At 41.7% G+C, this 25,721-nt stretch overlaps 1 protein-coding gene across 1 annotated transcript in view; it reads right to left on the bottom strand.

Annotated features, from left to right (window-relative positions):
• Positions 1-542: 542 nt before the first annotated feature.
• LOC140489365 (trimeric intracellular cation channel type B-A-like) overlaps positions 543-25,721 on the bottom strand; it is a 77,924-nt gene continuing 52,745 nt past the window's right edge. The window contains exon 8 of the mRNA XM_072588874.1: positions 543-3,508. Coding sequence (XP_072444975.1) covers positions 3,503-3,508 — 6 coding nt within the window. The 3' untranslated portion in view covers positions 543-3,502. The remainder of the gene's footprint in view (positions 3,509-25,721) is intronic.

Genomic DNA, 25,721 nt, shown 5'->3' with positions numbered 1-25,721 from the left:
ATGCTGGTCAAAGCCATTTGTATCATGCTGTTGGTCTTTTCAAATTGAAATTGGAATCTCATGATGGTGATGGTGAAGTTGGCAACAATCAGTTAAAATAGCAGCTAATGCTGGCCGAAGATGATCAATAACTTGTACAACATCCAATGATGCTGTGGGAGGCAGAGATCATTGGTTCATCATCTGTCCAGTAAGTTGATTGATGGTCTATACTGAATGCCATGAAAAATTGAATGATTGATGTGGATCTGGGATGGAAAAGGTTCAGAGCATAGCATGCAGTCCCTTTAAATGTAATGTGTTGGTCCCTTAGTCTGCACAGTTATTGAGGCTGAATGACAGGTGGAGACATAGCCCTCTTGAGGCTGCCTTCCCAAGAAGGTGAAGGTAGAGGTAGGCGGACCAGACCCAATGGCAAGCCCAGGAGTAGTAACAGGTCAGGCAGCATCCAAGGAGCAGGAGAATCAACGTTTCAGGCATGAGCCCTTCTTCAGGGCTCATGCCCGAAATGTTGATTCTCCTGCTCCTGGGATGCTGCCTGACCTGCTGCGCTTTTCCAGCAACACATTTTCAGCTCTGATCTCCAGCATCTGCAGTCCTCACTTTCTCCCAGGAGTAGTAACACACCATCCAGAAGAAAAGGAGTAAGGAGTTCAGAAAGAGATCACTGCAGCTGGGCCCTTGGGATGTGCATAGTCTGTATGAAGTCCAGAGATTTTTGGCCCTGACTCCAATTCCTAGGAATGAACAAGGCACAGTGCTAGCACAGCCTCTGCATATCCTGGGACTCTGTGATGGAACGATGCCGAATGCTGGAGTTGAACCTGAGGGCTGCTGAAGTGGCATGCTTTCCTCTCGTGGTGGCTCTGAAGATGGCAGTCGCTTTGAACTTCTATGCTACTAGTGCCTTCCTGGAATCTATGGGTGACCTTTAAAGGATGTATAAGTTATGCACTCACAAAGGTATTGGGACAGTGACCAATACATCTGTAAAAGATCACATCAGTTCATTTTGATTCCTAAATGACAGGGTCAGTACTACAGCCCAGCCAATAGGATTTGGAAACTTGGCTGACTTTGTTAGATGCAGGGTGCCATCGACTATACACATGTGACACAGACAGGAGTGTATCACAACACTGCAGAGTTCATTTCCTGGAAGGGATTCCATTCCATTTGTGATCTGTGATCACCACTACCTCTTCTCAGAGGTATGGGTGCCCTGGCAGTGGTTATGAATCCTACATCCTGGAGCACTCTGGTGTATCTATTGCATTTAAGATTGTACATGCCTTACAAGACTAGTTACTAGTGGACAAGTACTTACCCACTTTGACCACTGACATCATTGTGTAATTGTAGTGATTGTAATGGTCAGCCAGGAGGACATCACAGAATATGAGTTCCTAATTGGGGCTGTTAATCTGGTCCAATCAGGGACCCCTGGCTCACAGATATAAACAAGAGTGTTGTAAGAAAAAATAAATAAACAGGAGATAACGCTATTTTGATTTAATCCCTGCTCTCCCCTTCACTGTTTGATCACACAGCATTGCCCTTTTTTTTGTGAAGGGCACTGCTTGTCATTAGACACTGGGGTGTTTTCCTATCTTCCTGGTGGTGGAAATTGAATAAAGATTCGTGCACCTTGTGTCTCACAACTGCACACACACACCATGGGTGCTGGGGAAAAATAAGCACTACCCCAGTTAGGCGGGAGTGTGGAGGTTAAAAAAAGAGGAAAAAAAAGTAACAGGAGAAAAAGAAAAAAAGAAAAATAAACAAGAGTGTTGTAAGAGAAAAAAATAAATAAACAGGAGATAACTCTATTTTGATTTAATCCCTGCCCTCCCCTTCACTGTTTGATCACACAGCATTGCCCTTTTGTGAAGGGCACTGCTTGTCACTGGCCACTCGGGTGTTCCCTTCACTGTTTGATCACACAGCATTGCCCTTTTGTGAAGGGCACTGCTTGTCACTGGCCACTCGGGTGTTTTCCTTTCTTCCTGGTGGTGGAAATTGAATAAAGATTTGTACACCTTGTGTCTCTCACTGTGTCTCATACCTGCACACACACACTATGGGTGCTGGGGAAAAAATAAGCACTACCGCAGTTAGGCAGGAGTGTGGGGGTAAAAAGAAGAAAAAAGAGAATAGACAGGAGTTTAAAAAGAAAAAAGCGAAAAATAAAAGAAAAAAAAACAAAGAGTGTTTCCCAGCCCAACTGCTTCGGACACCTGGTGCAGAGGAGGGAGGGTAGGTCAGAGGAGCTCCTCGTGGGTCTGCTCCTGGGCATGGCCAAACTGGAACATAAACAGATCCAGGCAGCGGGCCGTGGAGGGGGTCGTTAGGGCTGACTGCCTGCCCCTCTTCCGTGGCTACGTTAGAGCCCGAGTGTCCTTGGAGAAGGAGCACATGGTGTCCACCAACACCCTGGAGTTGTTCAGGGAGAGGTGGGTGCCGCAGGGAGTGGAGTGCATTATTCCCCCCTCCAATTCTATTTTGATTTAGTCCATGACCTCCCCTTCACTGTTTGATCACACAGCATTGCCCTTTTGTGAAGGGCACTGCTTGTCACTGGCCACTCGGGTGTTTCCTTTCTTCCTGGTGGTGGAAATTTGAATAAAGATCATGGACCTTGTGTCTTTCACTGTGTCTCACACCTGCACACACACAACATGGGTGCTGGGGAAAAAAATAGGCACCACCACAGTTAGGCGGTTGTGTGGGGTAAATAAGAATAAAAAGAAAATAAATACACAAGCATCAGGCATCTAGTTATAAAAAAAATAAACAGGAGTGTCAGGGGTTCTGTTCACTCTGAGAGCTGGCTCTGAGGGAGCTGGATCAGTGTCAAGGACTCTCTGTGTGTAAATAAAGGATGACTTGGTCACACAAAAAAAGTTTTTAAAAATAAACAAGAATGTTTCCCATTCCAACTGTTTGTTCTGTGGTGCTGTAGAGTCTGTGGACCATGTACATATTGGGTTTGCGTGCTTGCATTCCCTTTTTGATTTTATTAAAAACCTCCTTCTCTGTTTTTCGTTGCACTTCAGTCCCACACTCCTGATCTTCGGGCATCCAGTGTGGAGGGGGGAGGTTAGGTCAGAGAACCTCCTCGTGGGTCTGTTCCTGGACCTGGCCAAACTGGCCATTAACAGGTCCAGGCTGCGAGCAGTGGAGGGGGTCATTCGGGCCAATTGCCTTCCTCTCTTTCGCGGTCATGTTAGAGCCCATGTGTCTCTGCAGAAGGTGCACGCAGTGGCCACCAACACCCTTGAGCTGTTCAGGGAGAGGTGGGCACCGCAAGGAGTGGAGTGTATTATTTCCCCGTCCAATTCTATTATGATTTAATCCCTGCCCTCCCCTTCACTGTTTGAACACACAGCATTGCCCTTTGATGTGAAGGGCACTGCTTGTCACTGACCACCTGGGTGTTTTCTTTCTTCCTGGTGGTGGAAATTGAATAAAGATTTGTACACCTTGTTTTTTTCACTGTGTCTCACACCTGAAAAAAGAAAGGAAAAAAAGAAAAATAAATAAATTAATAAACAGGAGTGTTCCCCCTCCAACCCTATTTTGATTTAATCCCTGCCCTCCCTTTCACTGTTTGATCATGCAGCATTGCCCTCGGAGAGGGGCACTGCTTGTCACTGGCCACTCGGATGTTTCCTTTCTTCCTGGTGGTGGCACATAATAAAGATTTACATACTTGTTATTTTTCACTGTGTCCAACTCCTGCACACACATGACATGGGAAAAAGAATTAAGAAAAGAAAATAAGTAAAAGAAAAAAATAGGAGTGTCAGAGATTCTGCTCACTCTGAGGGATCTGAAACAGTGTCAAGGACTCACCATGTGTAAATTAAAGGGTGACCTGGCGACAGGATTCCAGCCTCTGTGGAATTATTTCAGTAACTCCCTGACAGATGTGGAGCTCAGATACAATGCTGCCCATGTTTTTATCATGGCCATGGTGGGGCAGGGCATAGGGCTGTTGACGATATGGTTTGCTGCTTAGACCAGTCTTGCAGGAGTGGCAGAGGGCTCCAGTATAGTACAGACAGACTGTGCTGTGTCATCTTGCCACGCTGTGTTTTGCACAATTGAAGCAATCAGGCATTGAGGAGCCGGAGAGTGGGAGCAGTCTTCCGAGGAGGAGGATGAGGACTTTGGGGAGGAGGAAGCTACTTTTGTCCATGACAGAGCTTAGTTGCGATGGGCAACACAAGCCAGATAGGACTTGATTCACACCCGATTCCAATAGATGCTTTCCATTCTGATGAAGGGTCACTGGAGTCAAAACACTAACTCATTTTCTCCCCACAACAGATGCTGTCAGACCGCCTGAATTTGTCTAGCAATTTCTGTTCTTGTTTCAGATCTCCAGCATCTGTAGTTCTTTGTCTTATTCCAATAGATCTGAGCTTTGTGCAGTAGGTCATCATGCGTTTAAAATAGTTGCTGGTCATGATGGTTTACATCATGGCAGTAACTGCAGCTTTTATTCATTTTGTTTGTGTTCACTTTAGTTCGCTGTAAATATAAAAGCTCATCATTGAAATTGTCCAATTGCTTTCCTGTATGTGATGTTTTCCTACTAGACAATGCAAGATGCTGGTATCCAGTGGGCATTGGGGTCAGAGTAGCATTGACTCAGAGAGGCTGTTTAGTTGGGATGTAGTTAAGTACAGTTAAATTGTGTTGTCTTGTGGTTAAGCAGTCACAGGAGTGATGGAATGGGATTGTATGTGTGAGGGATTATCAGCCATATGGGTTATATGCTATGAACAGCCTTGCTTTGTGACTGCAAAAGCGGTATGTAGCATGGAAGTCTTACTCCAACTAGAGTACTGTGCACAGTTGTGGTCTCCTTTTTAAAGAGAGACTTAACTGTATTGGAAGTGATTTACAGAAATTGCAATCAACTGATTCCTTGGACGAAGGGGTTATCTAATACGGAAAGGTTCAACATATTGAGTTTATACTCTTTTTAGTTTAAAAAAATGATATGTGATCTGATTGAACCATAAGATTTGAAGGAGGCTAGATGCAAAGAGATACATGCCCCCACATGGAATGCTGTACTCTAAAACTTAAATGGTTTTAAACGAAGTCCGAGCATACACTTTCTAGTTAGAGTTTTAATTCCAACACCAATGCACCGTAAAACCCTCCTCCCTTCCAGTGACACTTCTCTACAAATATTTAAATATGACTGACTAATTAGTTCACATTGCCTGTTTGCCCTGTCACCTTTAATGGCTAGGTATTTAGCATCTAATTAGCAGAAGTACACACTGGCATGGAGGAATGTGAAACCAGCAGGCAGAATTTAAGAATAAGGGGTCTTACATTTAAAACAGGGGTTAGGAGGAACTTCCCCTCCTACAGAGACATCAATCTTTAAAACTCTCCACAACAGACAGCAGTAAAGGATGGGTCATTGAATGTATTTAAGGCTAAGTTTGATAGACATTTGATCTACAGGGAGTGAAAAGTCATCATGGGTGGAGTTTAGTTGCAGGCAAAAAAGTAATCTTGAAGCCACAATCCTATCAGCCAACTCACAATGCTGTTAGAAAGGCTTTTGGCTCGCAACACAGAAGGAATGGCAAATTATTTTCAAGTCAGAATGGTGAGTGGCTTGGAGAGGAACTTGCAGATCATGACATTACATGAAACTGGTGCCCTTGTCTTTCTAGATGGAAGTGGTCGTGGGTCTGGAAGGTGCTGTCTAAGAAGCCTTGGTGAATTTCTGCAGTACACCTTGTAGACAGTACATACTTCTGCTCCTGAGCTTTAGTGGTAGGAGGGGTGAACATTTTTGGATGGTGTGCCAATAAGCTGCTTTTTCAAGTAGGTGTCAAGCTTTTTGAGTGTTGTTGGCTGCACTCATCCAGTCAAGTGGGGAATATTCCATTGCACTCTGACTTCTGCCTTATAGATGGTGATATGAAAATGATATCATCAAATTCTCTCACATTTGTAATACATCATCTGGAAACTGCTTTGTTTTGGAAACACAGTTGGTTCTTTTTTTTTGATTTTCCTTGACTTATTTATTTAGACATATCTATGTAACATCAGGAATAGCTGATATCAAAACGTGTGTAACTTTAAAAATCTCAAACTAGTGCTTACAATCTGTTGCCAGTAAGTTTTTGAGGAGCTTATTAGCAACTTGCATTTACATAGTTAACATTAGCACAGTCCCAAGAGAATTCAAGAGAACATTACCAGACCAAATTTGATACTCAGCTACATAAGAAGACATTAGGACAGATGACCAAAAAGCTGGTCAAAAAGTCAGATTTAAGTAGTATCTTAAAATAGGTGGAAAAATGGAAAGACTTAACAAGGGAAGTCTGAAGGGCCTTGATAGCTCGCTGCACAAGCTCCAATGCTGGAGATAATAAAATTAAGGATGTACATAAAGCTAGGATTGGAAAGGTGCAGATATAATGGAGGATTTTTGGGCAAGAGAATCTTACAAAAATCAAGGAGGTGGATAAAGCCAGGGAAGGTTTGAAAACAAGAATCTTTCTTCTTTCCCCAACCAATGGGAGAATCAAAGACAATGGTTCCAGCACAAATTGATGAGTATTGTAATAACATTCACATCTCACAAGTGCCAGACAATGACTATCTCCAACGAGAAAGAATCTAACGATCTCACTTTGACATTACCAATACTAAATCCGCCACTATCAACAGGAGTCACAATTGACATGAAACTTAACTGGACCAGCCATGTTAATACTGTAGCTACAAGAATAGGTCAAAGACTTGAAATCCAACAGCTAGTAACCCTCCTCCTGACTTCACAACATCTTTCTATCATCTGCAAGGCAGAAATCAGGAGTATGATGGAATCCTTCCCACTTTCTTTGATGAATGCAGCTCCAGTAACATGCAAGAAGCTTGACACCATCCACGAACTTGGGTGTCTTATCCACCACCTCCAACACTCACTCCTCCACCGCAGCAGTGTGCACCATGTGTGAGATATGCAAAACTCAACAAGACTCCTTTTGACAGTACTTTCTAAATCTTCAATCTATACTACCTCACAGTACAAAGTATAACAATTACATGGGAACCTGCAAGTCCCCCTACAAGTCCTACATCATCCTGACTTAGAACTCTATCACTGTTACTATGTTGAAATACTGGAACTCCACAGTAGTTCAATAAGGCATCTCACTATCACCTTCTCAATGGCAATTATGGATGGACAAAAATGCTTACTTTTGCAGCAATGCCCACAGGCCCTGCATGAAATAAATATGCTCTCTGGTTACCGTGCTGGTGTAAGGATTCTCTCTATTTATTCTAGTAAAATGATTTATGATTTTGAACACTTCCATTAAATACTTCCATAGAATTCTCTGCTCTAAGGAGACCAATCCAATCTTTTCTATTCTCACTACGTAATGCAAGTCCCTCACAGCTATTATCATTTTAGTAAAACTGCTCTAAAGCTAAACTAGATTAGGACCACAGAAGACTCAGCAAGTAGCACAGTGGAACTGTAATTGTAGGTCTTAGGTTCCAATCTCCGGTCTGCTGAGTTAGCTAATCTCAGCTGCTATTTGTAGCGATTCTATAATTAGGTGAAATACTTATGGGCTATGGATTGGAAAATATGACAAGGTTCCTACATGTTATTGCTGGATAGTGATTCCTTCTGGAAATGTGCTTGCACTAATGGGGAAGAGATGGGTTGCAGCATGGCTGTGCTGCCCACCACGGTTCAGCAATCCCCTGACACTTATCATCAGTATTCTGAAACTGGGGTATAAAAGTCTGAAAGTTACACTCCAGTTGTATAGAAGTCTGGTCAAATTCCATTTAGCACAGTGCTCAGAACTGGACATTGCTCGTCAGGAAGAAGACATTGGCGTTGGTTAGTGTGCAGTGCAGATTCACTAGTTTAATACCAGGGTTTATAGGATTAAATTATAAAGTCAGTTTTTTGCATCTTGCTTTGCATTCCCTTGAATATGGAAGATGAAGGGGCATTTTAACATGTTAATAGTTTCTCTCAGCTGACCTTTTTTCTTCTAATGGGGGTGTCCAGGTATAATCAGGTATAACATTAAAATTAGAAATGGATTCCTCAAGGGTCATCTTCTAGGAGAAAGTGAGGACTGCAGATGCTGGAGATCAGAGCTGAAAATGTGTTGCTGGAAAAGCGTAGCAGGTCAGGCAGCATCCAAGCAGCAGGAGGATCGACGTTTCGGGCATGAGTTCTTCTTCAGGAAAGAGTAGGGTTTCCTGAAGAAGGGCTCATGCCCGAAATGTCGATTCTCCTGCTCCTTGGATGCTGCCTGACCTGTTGTGCTTTTCCAGCAACACACTTTCAGCTCCTCAAGGGTCATGTCAAGAAGCTCTTCTTCAGATAAAGATCAATAGAAATCTGGAACTCTCTCCTCCCAAAAAGCTGTTACAACTTGGGAGGATATTCAACTGAATAATTCCAAAATTGATAAATTTCTGATAGGTAAAGGTACTAAATGTTACAGAGTTATAATGAATAAATGGAGTCAAGTTACAGGTTAACCATGATCTAATTGAATGATAGAACAATGTTGAAGGACTAACTAGCCTCTGCTTTTTTCTGATGAGAATTTTTCAAGGACAAAAGGGGTAATATACCAACAACAGCCCTGTAAGGAACAGGGCAGGTTGTAATGGGTGTAATTGGATCAGAAGACAAAACTTATAAAAAAGAAAAAATACTGCCCAAAAGTATTTGATTATGTTTAAAGTGTTATAGCAGTTATATGACTGTCAGTGGCATCTGGAGAAGGAATTCCATTATATAAAACAATGTGAAATTATATTGCCTTGAACGATGGTACCTCCAAAACTCACAATATCTACTACCTAGGACAAGTGCAGCAGTGCATGGAAATACCAGAAGCTGCATGATATCCTCAAAGTCACACATAATCCTGACTTCCTTCACTGTCATTGGTCAAAGTTCCGGCTCTCCTGACTGTAGGTGTGTTGTACAAGCTAATGGATTTGAAAGTGTTTAATGGTGAAGTTGCAGTTGCTCCATCAATCCAACTGATACCACAGAGTTTTTGAATGGAGGCTGTCAGGTTCTACACTAGACTTTGTAGGGAGCATACATCACCTGAGAGTCCTAGTAATTATGCCTCACAAGTAATATCGTTGGACTTTTTGCTGTCAGGCAATATAACATGTTGTCAACTAAGTCAACTCTCCCTTCTTTAAAGACTATACAGTGGGGTATCTTCTACCATTGATTTTAGATAGGCCCTAGACAAAATATCAACAAAGCAAGATTAGTGGTAGCAAACTACGTCCACCAACCCTGGCTCACATTCTGGAAGTGGTGGCAAATATGACAGGCATTGCAGCAGGTTCAATGTGGCTCACCTCCACCCCCAGGACATCTAAGGATAAGTAATAAATGCTCACATCTCAAAAATTATTTTATATTTAAGTGGCACTGAGTAATCATCATTCTGCTCTTGTCATGTGGTCTGACCTAAGCCATCCTGAATCTGCTCGAAGAGGCTTTGTTCCCAGATGGGAAAGAGGGAGTATGAGAGATCATCAAGAGAGCTGACACCACGTGGAATGATTTAATCTTGTACACAGCAATCCTTATCTCATCTTTTTAGCACAGTCTGTGCTGGACTGCAGCAGAATGAGACGAAGGCTGTATGAGTTATTGACTATGAATAGAAACTTGGTTCAAAGTGGAAATTTGTTGCAACAGGAAACAGAGTTGCTTTAACTAGGGTTTACGGCAAGAAGTAAGCTGTCCAAAGTGAGTGATAAGTGGTGGAAGATAAAAGGTGTGGATCAAGAGGACTACCATTTGTCGAATGATGTCACAAACTACAGCACAATGTTAGAAAGAAACTAATTGGTGAGCAGGATTGGTGAATATTTCCAGTTCTTTACAGCAACAGTAAGGTGTTCAGTTTGAGTTTAGGTCTCCAGCGGTTTTCTTTTCTCTTTTGTTAAAAGTAGCTGTTCAAGTATTAGATTGATATTGGTGATTGTTTTTCTTTTAGTTTATATAAATAATTAAAATATCATTACGTGATGTTTAAAGAGCAGGGAATCTCTTAGATAAATGAAATATGATAGTGATGGCAGGTCAGGTGATGTGTTCCTGCTGCAGCAAGTGGCCGCTGCTGGACAATGGGATCCAGACCAGATATATCTTGCAGTTCAAGGAACTTCAGATCCCAGTTGAGGAGCTTCAGTCTGAATTACAGACATGATGCCATATCAGGGAAGGGGAAGATTATCTGGGCACTTTGCTCCAGTGTGGTCACACCCCTCAAATTAAATCTGTGATCAGGATCAGGAGGGTGTGACTACAGGTGAAGCTGATTTAAGGGGATAAAAATTGAGGAGCTTTCATCCCTACAATTGTCCAACAGCTAAAAGATTCTTGTAAGCTGTGCAGACAGAAGTGGAGATTGCAGGCAGCATATGCAAGCTGACCACAGCATCTTAGTACAGGGAGCCGTTCAAGTGGAGGAAGGAAGTACAAATGTAGCTGTGGTTAGGAACTGTATAATTTATAAGATTGACACTTTTCTTGCAGTCATGAGTGGGATTGCTAAAGGCTGTGTGGCGTGTCTGGTGTCAGGGTTAAGGATATCTCCTTGGGGTCTGGAGAAGAATTTGGAAGGGAGGGGAGGGATCGAGGAATCATTGTTCACGTTGGCACCAATGACAATGATAGAACTAGAAAAGAGGTTTTGTCGAATCACTTTGAACAGTTAGGTGCTAAATTGAAAAGCTAAACCTGATTACTACCTGGGGCACAGGCAAACTACATAAGGTTAGTAAAGTCAAGGAGTTAAATGCATTGCTCCAGAGACTAGTATGGGAAGGATGGATTTCAAATCATGAGGCACTAGCAGCAGTATTGGGGTAGAAGGGTATTATTTTGGTGGGATTGGGTTCACTTGAAATATGTTGGGACTAGTGTTTTGGTGAATTGAATAATTGGGGTTGTAGTGAGAACTTTAAACTAATTAGAGGGGCAGAGGGTTTGGAGAAGGGAAAGGTAGACTTTCAAAACAATAGGAATGACAGCATTACAGGGAAGCTATTTAAATAACAAGAACCAGAATAGACAGGGATCAACAGAGTAAGCAAACATAAAAATAACAGCAGTAAATAGGGTCAAAGGGGGAATACGGCAGCAAGGCAAAATCAATAGCTCACGACTTGAATGTATGCAGTATTCAGAACAAGACAGATGAATTAATGGCATGAATACAGGTAAATAGGTATGATCTTATTGCAATTACAGAGACATAGTTACAAGGAGATCAAGGCTGGGAACTAAATATTCAGGGTGTATGACTTTTCAGAAGAAAATGCAGGAAGGAAAGGGTAGTGAGCTAGCATTGTTGGTACAGGATGCAGTAAGTATGCTAGCAAGAAATTATCTTGAATTGGAAGACTTGCAATCCATGTTTGTGTAGGGAAGACATAAAAGGGGAAAGAATATGCTGGTAGGAGTAGTCTCTAGGCCTCATAACAATGGCTATACAGGGGGGACAGAGAAAAAAAATCAGGACATAATGAGTGCACGTAACAAAGGCAGACATTTAATCATGTGTGACTTTAATCTTCATATATATTGGGATAGTCAGAGTGGCAGAGGAAGCCATGAGAAGGAATTCATAGTGTATTCAGGACAGTTTCCAAGAACAATACATGGTGTACCCAAGATAGAATCAGGCTACTTTGGACCCAGTGATCATAACAAGGCCTGTTTAATGAATTATGTAAGTCTAAAAGATCCCTGGAGACAGGACCATACAATTAGTATTCAGTTTGAGAGAGAACAACTTAGGTCAGAAACAACTATACTGGCTAAAATAAGGTAATTACAAAGGAAGAGGTTAGAGCATGCTGGAGTGGACTGGGAGGGTAACTTAGCAGCAAAGGCAATTGAAGGACAATGCAGATATTTAAGAAAATAGTTCATAGTTCAGAGCACAGATATATTCCAATGAAAAAGAGGGATTCTAGGAAGGAGTTAAGCCAACAATGGTTAACTAGGGAAGTTAAGGATAGCATCAGATTGAAAGAAAAACATTCAATATGCCACAGATTAGTGGAAATCCAGAAGATTGGGAAGTTTTAAAAACCAACAAAAATTAATCCAGATAAAAAGAGGGAAAAATAAAATTTAAGAACAAATTTGAAAGCAATATCAAGGTGGATAGCAAGAGCTTCAGAAGTGAGCATAGGACCCTTCGTGAATAATAATAATCAGGAACCAGGAAATGGCAGAGGAGTTGAATAAATACTTTCCACCAGTCTTCACACTAGAAGACATGAAGAACATTCCACAATTCCGATATATTCAAGGGAAAAAAGGAGAGGGAGTAAGTGTCACCAGTAAAAAAGTGTTAGGGAATCTGATGGGTCTAAAGACCGATAAGTTCCCTGGACCTGATGGAATCCATCTGTGAATGTTAAAGAAAGCAGCTGCAGAGATAGTGAATGCACTGGTAGTAATTCCCCCGGAATCCTTAAGTTCTGGAAAAGTTCCAGAGTACTGGAAAGTTACCAATGTATCATCTTTTATTAAAAAAAAGGAGATACAAAAGGCAACTATAGGCCAGTTAACATCTGTTCTTGGGAAAATGTTAGAGTCTATTACAAAGGATGTAACAGTAGTGCTTTCAGAAATGCATTATATAATTAAGCAGAGTCAGCATGGCTTCATGAAAGAAACTTTGTGCTGACAAATTTATTAGAATTCTTTGAGGAGGTTAGATATAAAAATAAATAGCGATATCTTGAAAAATGCCCATATTACAGAGGAAGAGGTGCTGGATGGTTTAAAATGCAAGAAGGTGGATAAGTCCCCGGAACCTGATTAGGTATAACCTAGAACTCTGTGGGCAGCTAGGGAAGTGATTGCTGGGCCCCTTGCTGAGAAATTTGCATCACTGAAATTTTTTTTCCAAAAATATACTTTATTCATAAAATTATTTTGATATCTATATAATTGGTCATGCCATACATACGTATACATTCCATTTCTTTACATACAGAGATCAGAATTAATCATTTGTACGTACAAGTCTGTGTGTTGACCATCCAGGTATTTTGCTGAAGCGTCAGCAGGGCTCGATTACTGAGTGGGCCCCCTGTTCTTCTTAGGCAGGCAGACCTTACACGGTGGTCTTTCCCCACTGCGCCTTGGCGGAAGCTGCCCCAAGCTTCAGCGCATCCCTCAGCACATAGTCCTGGACCTTGGAATGTGCCAGTCCGCAACACTCAGTTGGGGTCAACTCCTTCAGCTGGAAGATCAACAGGTTTTGGAAAAACCAAAGAGCGTCTTTGACCGACTTGATGATCCTCCAGGCACAGTTGATGTTCTTCTTGGTGTGCGTCCCAGGGAACAGACCGTAAAGCACGGAGTCCCGCGTCACGCAGCTGCTCGGGACGAACCTCGACAAACACCACTGCATTCCTCTCTAGACTTCTTTTGCATAGGCACATTCCAGAGGAGACGTGTGACAGTCTCGTCCCCTCCACAGCCACTTCGGGGGCAGCGTGCGGTGCTGCAGCAAGTCCGGGCATGCATAAAGGATCTCACAGGCAGAGCCCTTCTCACCACCAGCCAAGCCATGTCTTGGTGCTTGTTGGAAAGTTCTGCCGATGAGGCATTCTGCCAAATGACTTTGACAGTCTGCCCAGGGAACCGCTCTACAGGATCCACCCTCCTTTTCCCGAAGGGTCTCAAGGACACTATGTGCTGACCACTTCCTGATGGACTTGTGGTCAAAGGTGTTTTTCTTCATAAATTTCTCCACATAGGACAGGTGATATGGAACTATCCAACTACTTGGAGCATTTCACGGCAGTGAAGTCAGGCCTATCCTTTGCAACATGAGGGACAAGTAGAACCTCAGTACGTAGTGACAGTTGATGTTTGTGTACCAAGGATCCATGCACAGCTTAATGCAGCCACACACAAAGGTAGCCATCAGGGTGAGGGTGGCATTGGGTGTGCATTGATAGTCACAAGTGAGGTATTGGAAGACTGAAGGTTATCTAATGTGGTGCCACTATTTAAGAAAAGTGGTAAGGAAAAGGGAACTACAGACTGGTGAGCCTGACATCTGTGATGGGCAAGTTGTTGGAGGTAATCCTAAGGAACAGGATTTACAAGTATTTGGAAAGCCAAGGACTGCTTAGGGATAGTCAACATGGCTTTGCGCATGGGAAATCATGTCTCACTTACTTGATTTTTTTTGAATAAGTAAGGAAGAGGATTGATAAGCACAGAGCAGTGGACATGATCTATATAGAATAAAAACCAAAAGAACTGCGGATAATGTAAATCAGAAACAAAACCAGAAGTTGATGGAAAGGCTCAGTAGGTCTGGCAGCATCTGTGAAGGGAAATTGGAGTTAACGTTTCGGGTCCAGTGACCCTTCCTCAGAACATTCCACAGTTCTGAGGAAGGATCACCAGACCTGAAACATTAACTTTGATTTCTCTTCACAGGTGCTGCCAGACCTGCTGAGCTTTTCAAGCAACTTTGTGGTCTATATGGATTTCAGTATTTGACAAGGCTCTTCATGGTAGACTGGTTAGCAAGGTTAGATCACATGGAATACAGGACGAGCTAGCCATTTGGATGTAAAACTGGCTTAGGAATAGAAGGCAGAGGGTGGTGGTGGAGCGTTGCTTTTCAGACTGGAGGCTTGTGACCAGCAGTGTGCCACAAGGATCGGTGCTGAGTCCACTGCTTCTTGTCATTTATATAAATGATTTGAATGTGAAAATAGGAGATATAGTGAGTAAGTTTGCAGATGACACCAAAATTGGAGCTGCAGTTGACAGCAAAGAAGATTATCTCAGAGTGCAAAGGGATCTTGATCAAATGAGACAACAGGCAGAGAAGAGCTGATGAAGTTTAATTTAAATAAATGTGAGGAGCTGCATTTTGGAAAGTCAAATCTGGGCAGGATTTATACACTTAATGGTAAGGTCCCAGGGAGTGTTGCTGAACAAACAGGACTGCAGGTTCACACGTTGATAGGTTAGTGAAGAAGGTATTTGTATGTTTGCTTTTATTGGTCAATGCATTGAGTGTAGGAATTGGGATGTCATGTTGGTATCTTTACAGGATATTGGTTAGGCCACTTTTGGAATGCTACATGCAATTCTGGTCTCCCTGCTATAGGAAAGATGTTGTGAAACTTGAAAGGGTTCAGAAAAGATCTAGAAGGATGTTGCCAGAGTTGGAGGGTTTAAACTACAGGGCGAGGCTGAATAGAGTGGAGTCTACTTTCCCTGGAGCATTGGAGGCTGAGGGATGACCTTATAGAGGTTTATAAAATCATGACGGGCATGGATAGAGTAAATAGATAAGGTCTGTTCCCTGGGGTAGGGGAATCCAAAACTAGGCTTAAGATAAGGGAGGAAAGATTTAAAAGGGACGTGAGGGTAACTTTTTCATGCAGAGTGTGATGCACGTATGAAATTAACTGCCAGAGGAAGTGGTGAAGGCTGGTATAATTACAACATTTAAAAGACATCTGGATGGGTATATGAATAGGAAAGGTTTAGAAGGATCTAGGCCAAATGCTGGCAAATGGCACTAGATTTATTTAGCATATCTGGTTGGCATGGATGAGTTGAACTGAAGGGTCTGTTTCTGTGCTGTACATCTCTATGACTCTTAAGTGGGACAAAGAGGGAGCAGTGGATAAGTACAAACAAAGAACAGTACAGCACAGGACCAGGTCTTTTGGTCCTCCAAGCCTTCACTGACGTATGTAGTATACTTGAATTTTCAGAAGGCACTTGATAAGGTACCATGCATTCGGCTACTTAATAAAAACCCATGATGTTGGAGGTAGTATATTAGCACAGATACAGGATTGGCTAACCAAGAGAAGGTACAAAGTTGCAATGGAGGCATTTTCAGGATAGCAACTTGTAATGAGTTATGTGCCACAATTATTTACAATATATAAATGATTTGAATGAGGAAAGTGAATGCACTATCACCAAGTTTGTGGATAACGCAAAAATAGGTGGGAAGGAAAGTAGTGAGCTTCACATAAAGAATTTTCAGAGGGATATGGTCAGGTTAAGCAAATAGGCAAACACTTGGCAGATGGAAACATTATGTAGAGAAATGTGAGGTTATGCACTTTAGCAGGAAGCACAAGTATGCTTAATATTATTTGAATAGAGAAAGACGCTATGAAGCTATGAAACAAAGGGATTTGAGAATCCTCATCCATGAATAATTTTTTAAAAGGCTAGCATTTTAGTTCAGCAAGTAATAGGGAAAGCAACTGAAATGTTGATCTTTGTTTCCAAGAGTTTGGAATATAAAAGTAGGAATACCTTTTGAAACAAAAACAGAAATTGCCAGAAAAACTCAGCGAAGATTCAGAAAGAAGGTTCCATCAGTAGATATCAGGTATGGAAGACCTTACGAGAAGAGTCTGAGTACTCACTGGAATACAAATGATATGAAGGATCCTTATTGATATGTTCAAGATTCTTGGGATACTTGATAGGGTAAATGTTGCTTCCCCTTTTGAGAGAGTCTAGGAGCAGAGAGCATAATCTCAGAGGAAGAGTTTGTCCAGATACTGGATGAGGAGGAATTTCCTCTCTCAGGGAGTGATGCGTCGGTGGAATTCTTTACCACAGAGATTTATAGAAGTTGGGTTGTTAAGTATGTTGAAGGCTGAGAAAGACAGATTTTTAACCAGTAAAGGAATCAAAAATTATGGGAAAAACACAGGAAAGTAGAGTTGAGGATTATTAGATTAGCCATGATCGACTTGAACAGCAGAGCGGACTTGATGGGCTGAATGGCCGACTTCTGCTTCAATGTTTTATGATCTTATGGTCTTATAATTAAATTCTATTGACATGCTTTTATCATTTTATAAATAATTCAAAAGCTTTGCTTCAAATTCTAGACATGCTGCCACTGCAAAGTATGGAAACTAAAGTGACATAAACAAAGTAGCAAGCTAAGGAGTTTGTACATTCTTCCCGTGCCTGCGCAGGTTTCGTCCGGGTGCCCCGGTTTCCTCCCACAGTCCAAAGATGTGCAGGTCAGGTGAATTGGCCATGCTAAACTGCCCATAGTGTTAGGTGCATTAGTCAGAAGGAAATGGGTCTGGATGGGTTACTTTTTGGAGGGTCAGTGTGGACCTTTTGGGCCGAAGGGCCTGTTTCCACACTGTTGGGAATCTAATCTAATACGATATAAACTGAAGCATTCTGTTAGTTCCTGATTTGCTGTACACGTTTGGTAATGTAGCATTTTGAATACATTACTTTTTTAACATCAATATTTTCACTTGGACCCTCGGATTAAGTTAATTGGTATTCTGTATTGCAATGGGCAGTTTTAAGAGAGGTTCCAATTTAATACAGAAAATATCTACAAGGTTTTAACCTTGTAGATGATCTAGGCATATTTTACTTCGCTGAGGAATAAATATGAATGTCATGCCACCTACAGGCATACATAGAAATCTAAATAACATTGTTGGCATGTTTCCCATTTTGGTGCTTTGTACTTTTCGGTTAATTCCTGCAACATCTGCGGACGGTTTCCGTTGCGCCTAAAACGAGTTTGAAAGGAGCTGGTTAGATTACAGTTCAAAGTTCCGCTAAAACTGAATTGCATAATCAGTAACGTGAAGTGAACGTCAGATAATGTAGGGCTTCCCATCAAAACGCGTTGTTTATTGTTATTTAAGACAGCCGCCGCGCTTTTAATATACAGCTGAAAACTGATTTACCGCCAAGAAACAAACGAGTCTCCGGCTGTTCACCTGTGTGTAACCTTGAGAGTGATTTAAAAAAAAGTACCAAATCATTTTCCTGTTGTGCACAAGTAAATTTCCCCAAGTTTTCGCCTTGGTTCAGCTGATTCTGTACCATGGAAGGAACATCAAATAAAACTCAAATCCTTTAGCATCCAATTAAAGTTGCAAGTACCCAGGTGAATTGGCCATGCTAAATTGCCCATAGTGTTAGTTAAGGGGTAAATGTAGATGTAGGGGTATGGGTGGGTTACGCTTCGGCGGGGCGGTGTGGACTTGTTGGGCCGAAGGGCCTGTTTCCACACTGTAAGTAATCTAATCTAATCTAATCTATCCAACATATGATTAGTACCTGCTTGCAGAGATACAGAGTTTACCAAAGCGGTGTGAAGGCTGTTGGATTCACACTTCACTCCCGAGTTAGGGAAAACGAGCGTACTGGCATCTGCACAGAATACTGCTGCAGTTGCACTGCTAATATTGCAAAGATTAAAAATGAAGGCTCAAAAAAACTCTTGTACCCTATGGGAGCACATCACTTTACAAATGTATTACAGCTGGTGCAAAAAGAAGTGCTGTGAGATATTACCTTAAGGTCGAATCAAACCACTTGTTCAATTTTGATTCATAAAAGAATGTAGTGCACTTGCCATGTCGACTTAAGGCCAAAAATACTGCATTTAACAATATATGAGGTATTACGCAACACTTCTTGCTGCTGAGTTCAAGGAATAACCACATAAAATCGGTGGTAACAAGACGTTCTTTTCTTGGACACAACGTATTACATCAGCTCGATAACATTAACAGCCTAAAGTTTCGGTGTTTGGCTAATAAAAAGTTAAAGTTTACAAAATAAAAAATGTGCGCAAACACACAATAGTACAATCTTTCAGCCAACCCAATTAGATTTCTGAAAATTGCTTTAATTGTAACTACAGAATTTTATATCATGGCCCATCACATCTCTGATGGATGTTAAAAAAACCTATCAAACACAATCGTACTTTACAATTCTTGATCTCTAGCCTTGTAACTTACAATACCTCAATTGGTTATCCAAGTATTTTATACAATGATATGAGAGTTTCTGTTTGTATCACCCATCCAGGCAGTGAGTCATAGAGTCATAGAGATGAACAGCATGGAAACAGACCCTTCGGTCCAACACGTTCATGCCGACCACATATCCCAACCCAATCTAGTCCCACCTGCCAGCACCCGGCCCATATCCCTCCAAACCCTTCCTATTCATATACCCATCCAAATGCCTCTTAAATGTTGCAATTATACCAGCCTCCACCACATCCTCTGGCAGCTCATTCCATACACGTACCACCCTCTGCATGAAAAAGTTGCCCCTTAGGTCTCTTTTATATCTTTCCCCTCTCACCCTAAACCAATGCCCTCTAGTTCTGGACTCCCCAACCCCAGGGAAAAGACTTTGTCTATTTATCTTATCCATGCCTCTCATAATTTTGTAAACCTCTATAAGGTCACCCCTCAGCCTCTGACGCTTCTGGGAAAACACCCCCAGCCTGTTCAGCCTCTCCCTGTAGCTCAGATCCTCCAACCCTGGCAACATCCTTGTAAATCTTTTCTGAACCCTTTCAAGTTTCACAACATCTTTCTGATAGGAAGGAGACCAGAATTGCACGCAATATTCCAACAGTGGCCTAACCAATGTCCTGTACAGCCGCAACATGACCTCCCAACTCCTGTACTGAATAATCTGACCAATAAAGGAAAGCATACCAAATGCCTTCTTCACGATCCGATCTACCTGCGACTTCACTTTCAAGGAGCTATGAACCTGCATTTCAAGGTCTCTTTCTTCAGCAACACTCCCTAGGACCTTACCATTAAGTGTATAAGTCCTGCTAAGATTTGCTTTACCAAAATGCAGCACCTCACATTCATCTGAATTAAACTCCATCTGCCACTTCTCAGCCCACTGGCCCATCTGATCAAGATCCTGCTGTAATCTGAGGTAACCCTCTTCGCTGTCCACTACACCTCCAACTTTGGTGTCATCTGCAAACTTACTAACTGTACCTCTTATGCTCGCATCCAAATCATTTATGTAAATGACAAAAAGTAGAGGGCCCAGCACTGATCCTTGTGGCACTCCACTGGTCACAGGTCTCCAGTCTGAAAAACAACCCTCCACCACCACCCTCTGTCTTCTACCTTTGAGCCAGTTCTGTATCCAAATGGTAAAAACAATGACTGCAGATGCTGAAAATCAAACACTGGACCAGCGGTGCCGGAAGAGCACAGCAGTTCAGGCAGCATCCAACGAGCAGCGAAATCAACGTTTCGGGCAAAAGCCCTTCTGATGAAGGGCTTTTGCCCGAAACGTTGATTTCGCTGCTCGTTGGATGCTGCCTGAACTGCTGTGCTCTTCCGGCACCGCTGGTCCAGTGTCTGTATCCAAATGGCTAGTTCTCCCTGTATTCCATGAGATCTAACCTTGCCAATCAGTCTCCCATGGGGAACCTTGTTGAACGCCTTACTGAAGTCCATATAGATCAAATCTACTGCTCTGCCCTCATCAATCTTCTTTGTTACTTCTTCAAAAAACTCAATCAAGTTTGTGAGACATGATTTCCCACACATAAAGCCATGTTGACTATCCCGAATCAGTCCTTGCCTTTCCAAATACATGTACATCCTGTCCCTCAGGATTCCCTCCAACAACTTGCCCACCACTGAGGTCAGGCTCACTGGTCTATAGTTCTCTGGCTCGTCCTTACCACCCTTCTTAAACAGTGGCACCACGTTTGCCAACCTCCAGTCTTCCGGCTCCTCACCTGTGACTATCGATGATACAAATATCTCAGCAAGAGGTCCAGAAATCACTTCTCTAGCTTCCCACAGAGTTCTCGGGTACACCTGATCAGGTCCTGGGGATTTATCCACTTTTAACCATTTCAAGACATCCAGCACTTCCTCCTCTGTAATCTGGACATTTTGCAAGATGTCACCATCTATTTCCCTACAGTCTATATCTTCCATATCAAATACTGACGCAAAATATTCATTTAGTATCTCCCCCATTTTCTGTGGCTCCACACAAAGGCCGCCTTGCTGATCTTTGGGGGCCCTATTCTCTCCTTAGTTACCCTTTTTCCCTTAATATATTTGTAAAAACCCTTTGGATTCTCCTTAATTCTATTTGCCAAAGCTATCACATGTCCCTGTTTTGCCCTCCTGATTTCCCTCTTAAGTAGACTTCTACTTTCTTTATACTCTCCTAGGGATTCACTCGATCTATCCTGTCTATACCTGACATATGTTCCTTCTTTTTCTTAACCAAACCCTCAATTTCTTCAGTCATCCAGCATTCCCTACACCCACCAGCCTTCCCTTTCACGCTGACAGGAATATACTTTCTCTGGATTCTTGTTATCTCATTTCTAAAGGCTTCCCATTTTCCAACCGTCCCTTTACCTGCAAACATCTGCCTCCAATCAGCTTTCAAAAGTTCTTGCCTAATACCGTCAAAATTGGCCTTTCTCCAATTTAGAACTTCAACTTTTAGATCTGGTCTATCCTTTTCCAGCACTATTTTAAAACAAATAGAATTATGGTTGCTGGCCCCAAAGTGCTCCCCCACTGACACCTCAGTCACCTGCCCTGCCTTATTTCCCAAGAGTAGGTCAAGTTTTGCACCTTCTCTAGTAGGTACATCCATATACTGAATCAGAAAATTGTCTTGTTCACACTTAAGAAATTCATCTACATCTAAACCTTTAACACTATGGCAGTCCCAGTTGATGTTTGGAAAGTTAAAATCCCCTACCATAACTACCCTATTATTCTTACAGATAACTGAGATCTCCTTACAAGTTTGTTTCTCAATTTCCCTCTGACTATTAGGGGGTCTATAATACAATCCCAATAAGGTGATCATCTCTTTCTTATTTCTCAGTTCCACCCAAATAACTTCCCTGGATGTATTTCCGGGAATGTCTTCCCTCAGCACAGCTGTAATGCTATCCCTTATCAAAAATGCCACTCCCCCTCTTCTCTTGCCTCTCTTTCTATCCTTCCTGTAGCATTTGTATCCTGGAATATTAAGCTGCCAGTCCTGTCCATCCCTGAGCCATGTTTCCATAATTGCTATGGTATCCTAGTCCCATGTTCCTAACCATGCCCTGAGTTCATCTGCCTTCCCTGTTAGTCCCCTTGCATCGAAATAAATGCAGTTTAATTTATTAGTCCTACCTTGTCCCTGCCTGCCCTGATTGTTTGACTCACTTCTGTTCTCAGCTGTACCCGTCTCAGATCGATCTCTTTCCTCACTATCTCCCTGGGTCCCCCCCCGCCACTTTACTAGTTTAAATCCTCCCAAGCAGTTCTAGCAAGTTTCCCTGCCAGTGTATTAGTCCCCTTCCAATTTAGGTGCAATCCGTCCTTCTTCCCACTTCTACCCCAAAAGAGATTCCAATGATCCAAAAATGTGAATCCTTCTCCCATACACCAGCTCCTCAGCCATGCATTCATCTGCTCTATCCTCCTATTCCTGCCCTCAATAGCTCGTAGCACTGGGAGTAATCCAGATATTACTACCCTTGAGGACCTCCTTTTTAAATTCCTGCCTAACTCTCTGTAATCTCCCTTCAGATAACTGTCTGGGTGAAAAAAAATCCCCAGCACTCCTCTAAACTTCCCATCAATTGAGTTATGTCTATGCCCTGGCTACTGACCATTCTAAGTTAAATACAAGTAATTAGATCCTTCCTATCCCAAATCTTTATCCTTTTCGTCACCTCAATGAAATCTGCCCCCAGCCTCCTCCATTGCAAAACTACCGAGTTAACTCAGTCTTTTATCATGACAATATCCATGTAAATCCAGGTGAACCCTTTCTACTGCAATCATATTCTTCCTGAAATTTGGCGACCAGAAATGCACAACAGTAACTGTGGCCTAAGTAGAGTTTTATACAGTTCTAGCATACCTTTGCTGCAATTAAATTTTATGCCTTGACCAATAAAGTACCCAGTATAATTTTTTAAGCACCAGATCTGTTACCATCAGTGGGTTGCACGTATGCACACCACTGTCCACTTATTTCCCAGAACTTGTCAGCATTCTACCATTTATTGTGTATTCCCCAGTCTTATTTGTCCTCCTGAAATGCCTTACCGGAGACATCTCCAGAACGACTTCTATGTGCCACTTTTCTACCTAACTAGTCTGTTGATACCAGGTTGCAGTCTACTGCTTTCTTCATTGGCAACAACACAACTAATTCATTTACCATTCATATATTTTCAATCACTCCCCCTACAATTGAGTATCATCACAAATAAAAAAGCAATTGAGCCAAACCGTACAAATTCCACAGGAAACAGTTTTGTAGTCAGAAAATCACTCATTATTACCCTTTGTGTGCTACCACTGAGCTAAGTTTTGATCCAACTTGACAATTTTCCTTGGATCCCATGGGCTTTTTATCTCTGACCAGTCATCTTCAAGAGACAATGTTGAGCACCTTGGTAAAATGTATATAGTCAAAATCAAATGTGTTATTTTCACTGAGTTAGATAGATTTTAAACAGATTATTATGATAAATATATACTGCCAAATTTTAACTTCCATCATGGACTATATACATATATATTTTAAAAAGGTTAAATACTGACCTAAAACAGCTGCCATGATGATCTGACTACAGATTGTGGCAAGTCCAGGAGACCCACACAGCATAAGCAAACTGTTGTCTGTACAAAAATTATCACTTATCTAAAGACATTGAAACCAGGCAATTGAGTTAGCATCAAGAAATTTGCATTCCCATTTTAAATCATGCTTAAATGATAATTTAATATATTGGGCAAGGAAAGGCTTGCTTGCCAAATCAGCCAGCTTGCAAAAATAATGGAACCAGACTCAGAAATTTACAGTGAAAAACGTTTCTGTAGATATTTTTGAACAGGAAGAGAAAACGGAATGGATTTTTAACGGAAGGGACTTTAAGACTCTCTCTCTGATTCTTTCTCAGCATCTCAGAAGACAGTGTTCAGTGGAAAAGCAAGTTGGGGAAACAACTGTTCACTCAGGATGAATGATTTTATAAACTTCTGTGAAGATGTAGGTCAACAATTAAACAACTGTGGTCTCAGGTTTAAACAAAATCTAAACCTCAAGGACTCAACGGGTAGCATAGCATTTTTCTTGTCCATACCAAACACTCCCCTATTAAACATATCACCTGTGTTTGTGTGAATGTTTGATTTCTTTTCTCTCATTTCACTTGAAAAAACCTTGTAATTGACTCCTTTATTTTGATCTAGTTAGCTCTAGTTAGTCCCACCTGCTCCAAAGGTGTGTAAGAGTCTTACAGCATGGAAATAGACCCTTCAGTCCAACTCATCCACGCTGATCAAGTTTCCGAAACTAAACTAGTCCCATTTACCTGCATTTGACCCATATCCCCCTAAACCTTTCATATTCATGTATCTGTCCAAATGAGTTTTAGATGCTGTAAATGTTTCTGCATCTACCACTTCCTCTGGCAGTTCATTCCAAATATGAACCCCTCGCCCATGTCAAAAAGTTGCCCCTCAGGTTCCTTTTAAATCCCTCCTCTTACCTTAAAAATACGCCCTCTAGTTCTGAACTCCCCTACCCTAGGGAAAAGACCATTGCTATTCACCTTATCGATACTGCTCATGATTTTATAAACCTCTATAAAGGTCACTCCTCAAACTCCTATGCTTCAGTGAAAAAAGTCCCAACCTATCCAGCCTCTTCTAATTACAAAATATCCATAGCTGGATGCAAAGAAGTAAAAGAAATGTTGCAACCAACTGAGGGAGAGTTTAGAAAAAAATGAGGGGAGCTGAATTCCCTTCCTCGTCTAGACAATACATCTTAGCACAAACTGGAGTCAAGGAATGGAAAATAAAAAATTACCACAACTTTCTCAAGAGTGCTTTTTAAATTCAAATCATTTTGCAAAAATGTGAAAGGTTTTGTAGCATGTTATTGCTGTCATTTACCACAGGTCAACTACTGAAAGAATGAACTTGCATTTCTACAAATCCTTTTACAAACTCAGGATATCCTAAACCACTTTATAATCGATACATTTGAAAATTATTTCATGGTTAATATAATATAGGAACTTAAATATTTATTTTGTACACAGGAAAGTTTGCTCAAAATATGTGATAAATGATTGAATCTTCTGTTTTAATAATGGTGGTTGAAGGGACTGCATCAGTCAGGACAATAGACAGAATTATGAGGGAATGTCCCCAGAAGGATGCATCCTTCACAAGACAACAAAATTAATGACAGTACAGTAGCGTCCAAACAGGATGCTTTAAATTCCTCTAATATGAACCTTGCATTTCCTGCAGATCCATCATAGGAAAAGAAAGGAGCAGTGAGAAGATTAATTACCTCCCACTGCTTCAGTTTTCAGTGTCAGCAACCTCATAATTTTCCCTCTCCCACACATTCATCCAGAGATGCTCACCCGGTATCAGAGAGGTAGGGAAAAGGTTAGCAGGAATAAAAACCTCAGTCACAGGATATAAGGGAGCAGGATGAGGAAGAATTGTGCTCAAGAGAGGTGGAGATCTTAGCAGATGAACCTGCATACAGAGACTTAGGACTCCTACTCCAAACTTGCTCAGCGACACAACTACAGCAAATAAACACTTAGAATATGCAAGGTGACAGGAGTCATAGTTTAGTCTACTGCCAGGGATGGTCTGGCCTCATGCAACATGCCAAAAAAAAAATATTTATGGAAGAGTCCATACCGGACATTCCCCTAAGAAGGTGCTGGTGAACTTTCTTCTTTAAAATCCATGTTGTTAGGTTATTTCCAGCTTTATTAAGAGAATTCCGG

This window comes from Chiloscyllium punctatum, chromosome 2, assembly GCF_047496795.1.
Source record: "Chiloscyllium punctatum isolate Juve2018m chromosome 2, sChiPun1.3, whole genome shotgun sequence".
NCBI classification, from domain to species: domain Eukaryota; kingdom Metazoa; phylum Chordata; class Chondrichthyes; order Orectolobiformes; family Hemiscylliidae; genus Chiloscyllium; species Chiloscyllium punctatum.
This window is presented reverse-complemented; position numbering and strand designations above follow the sequence as displayed.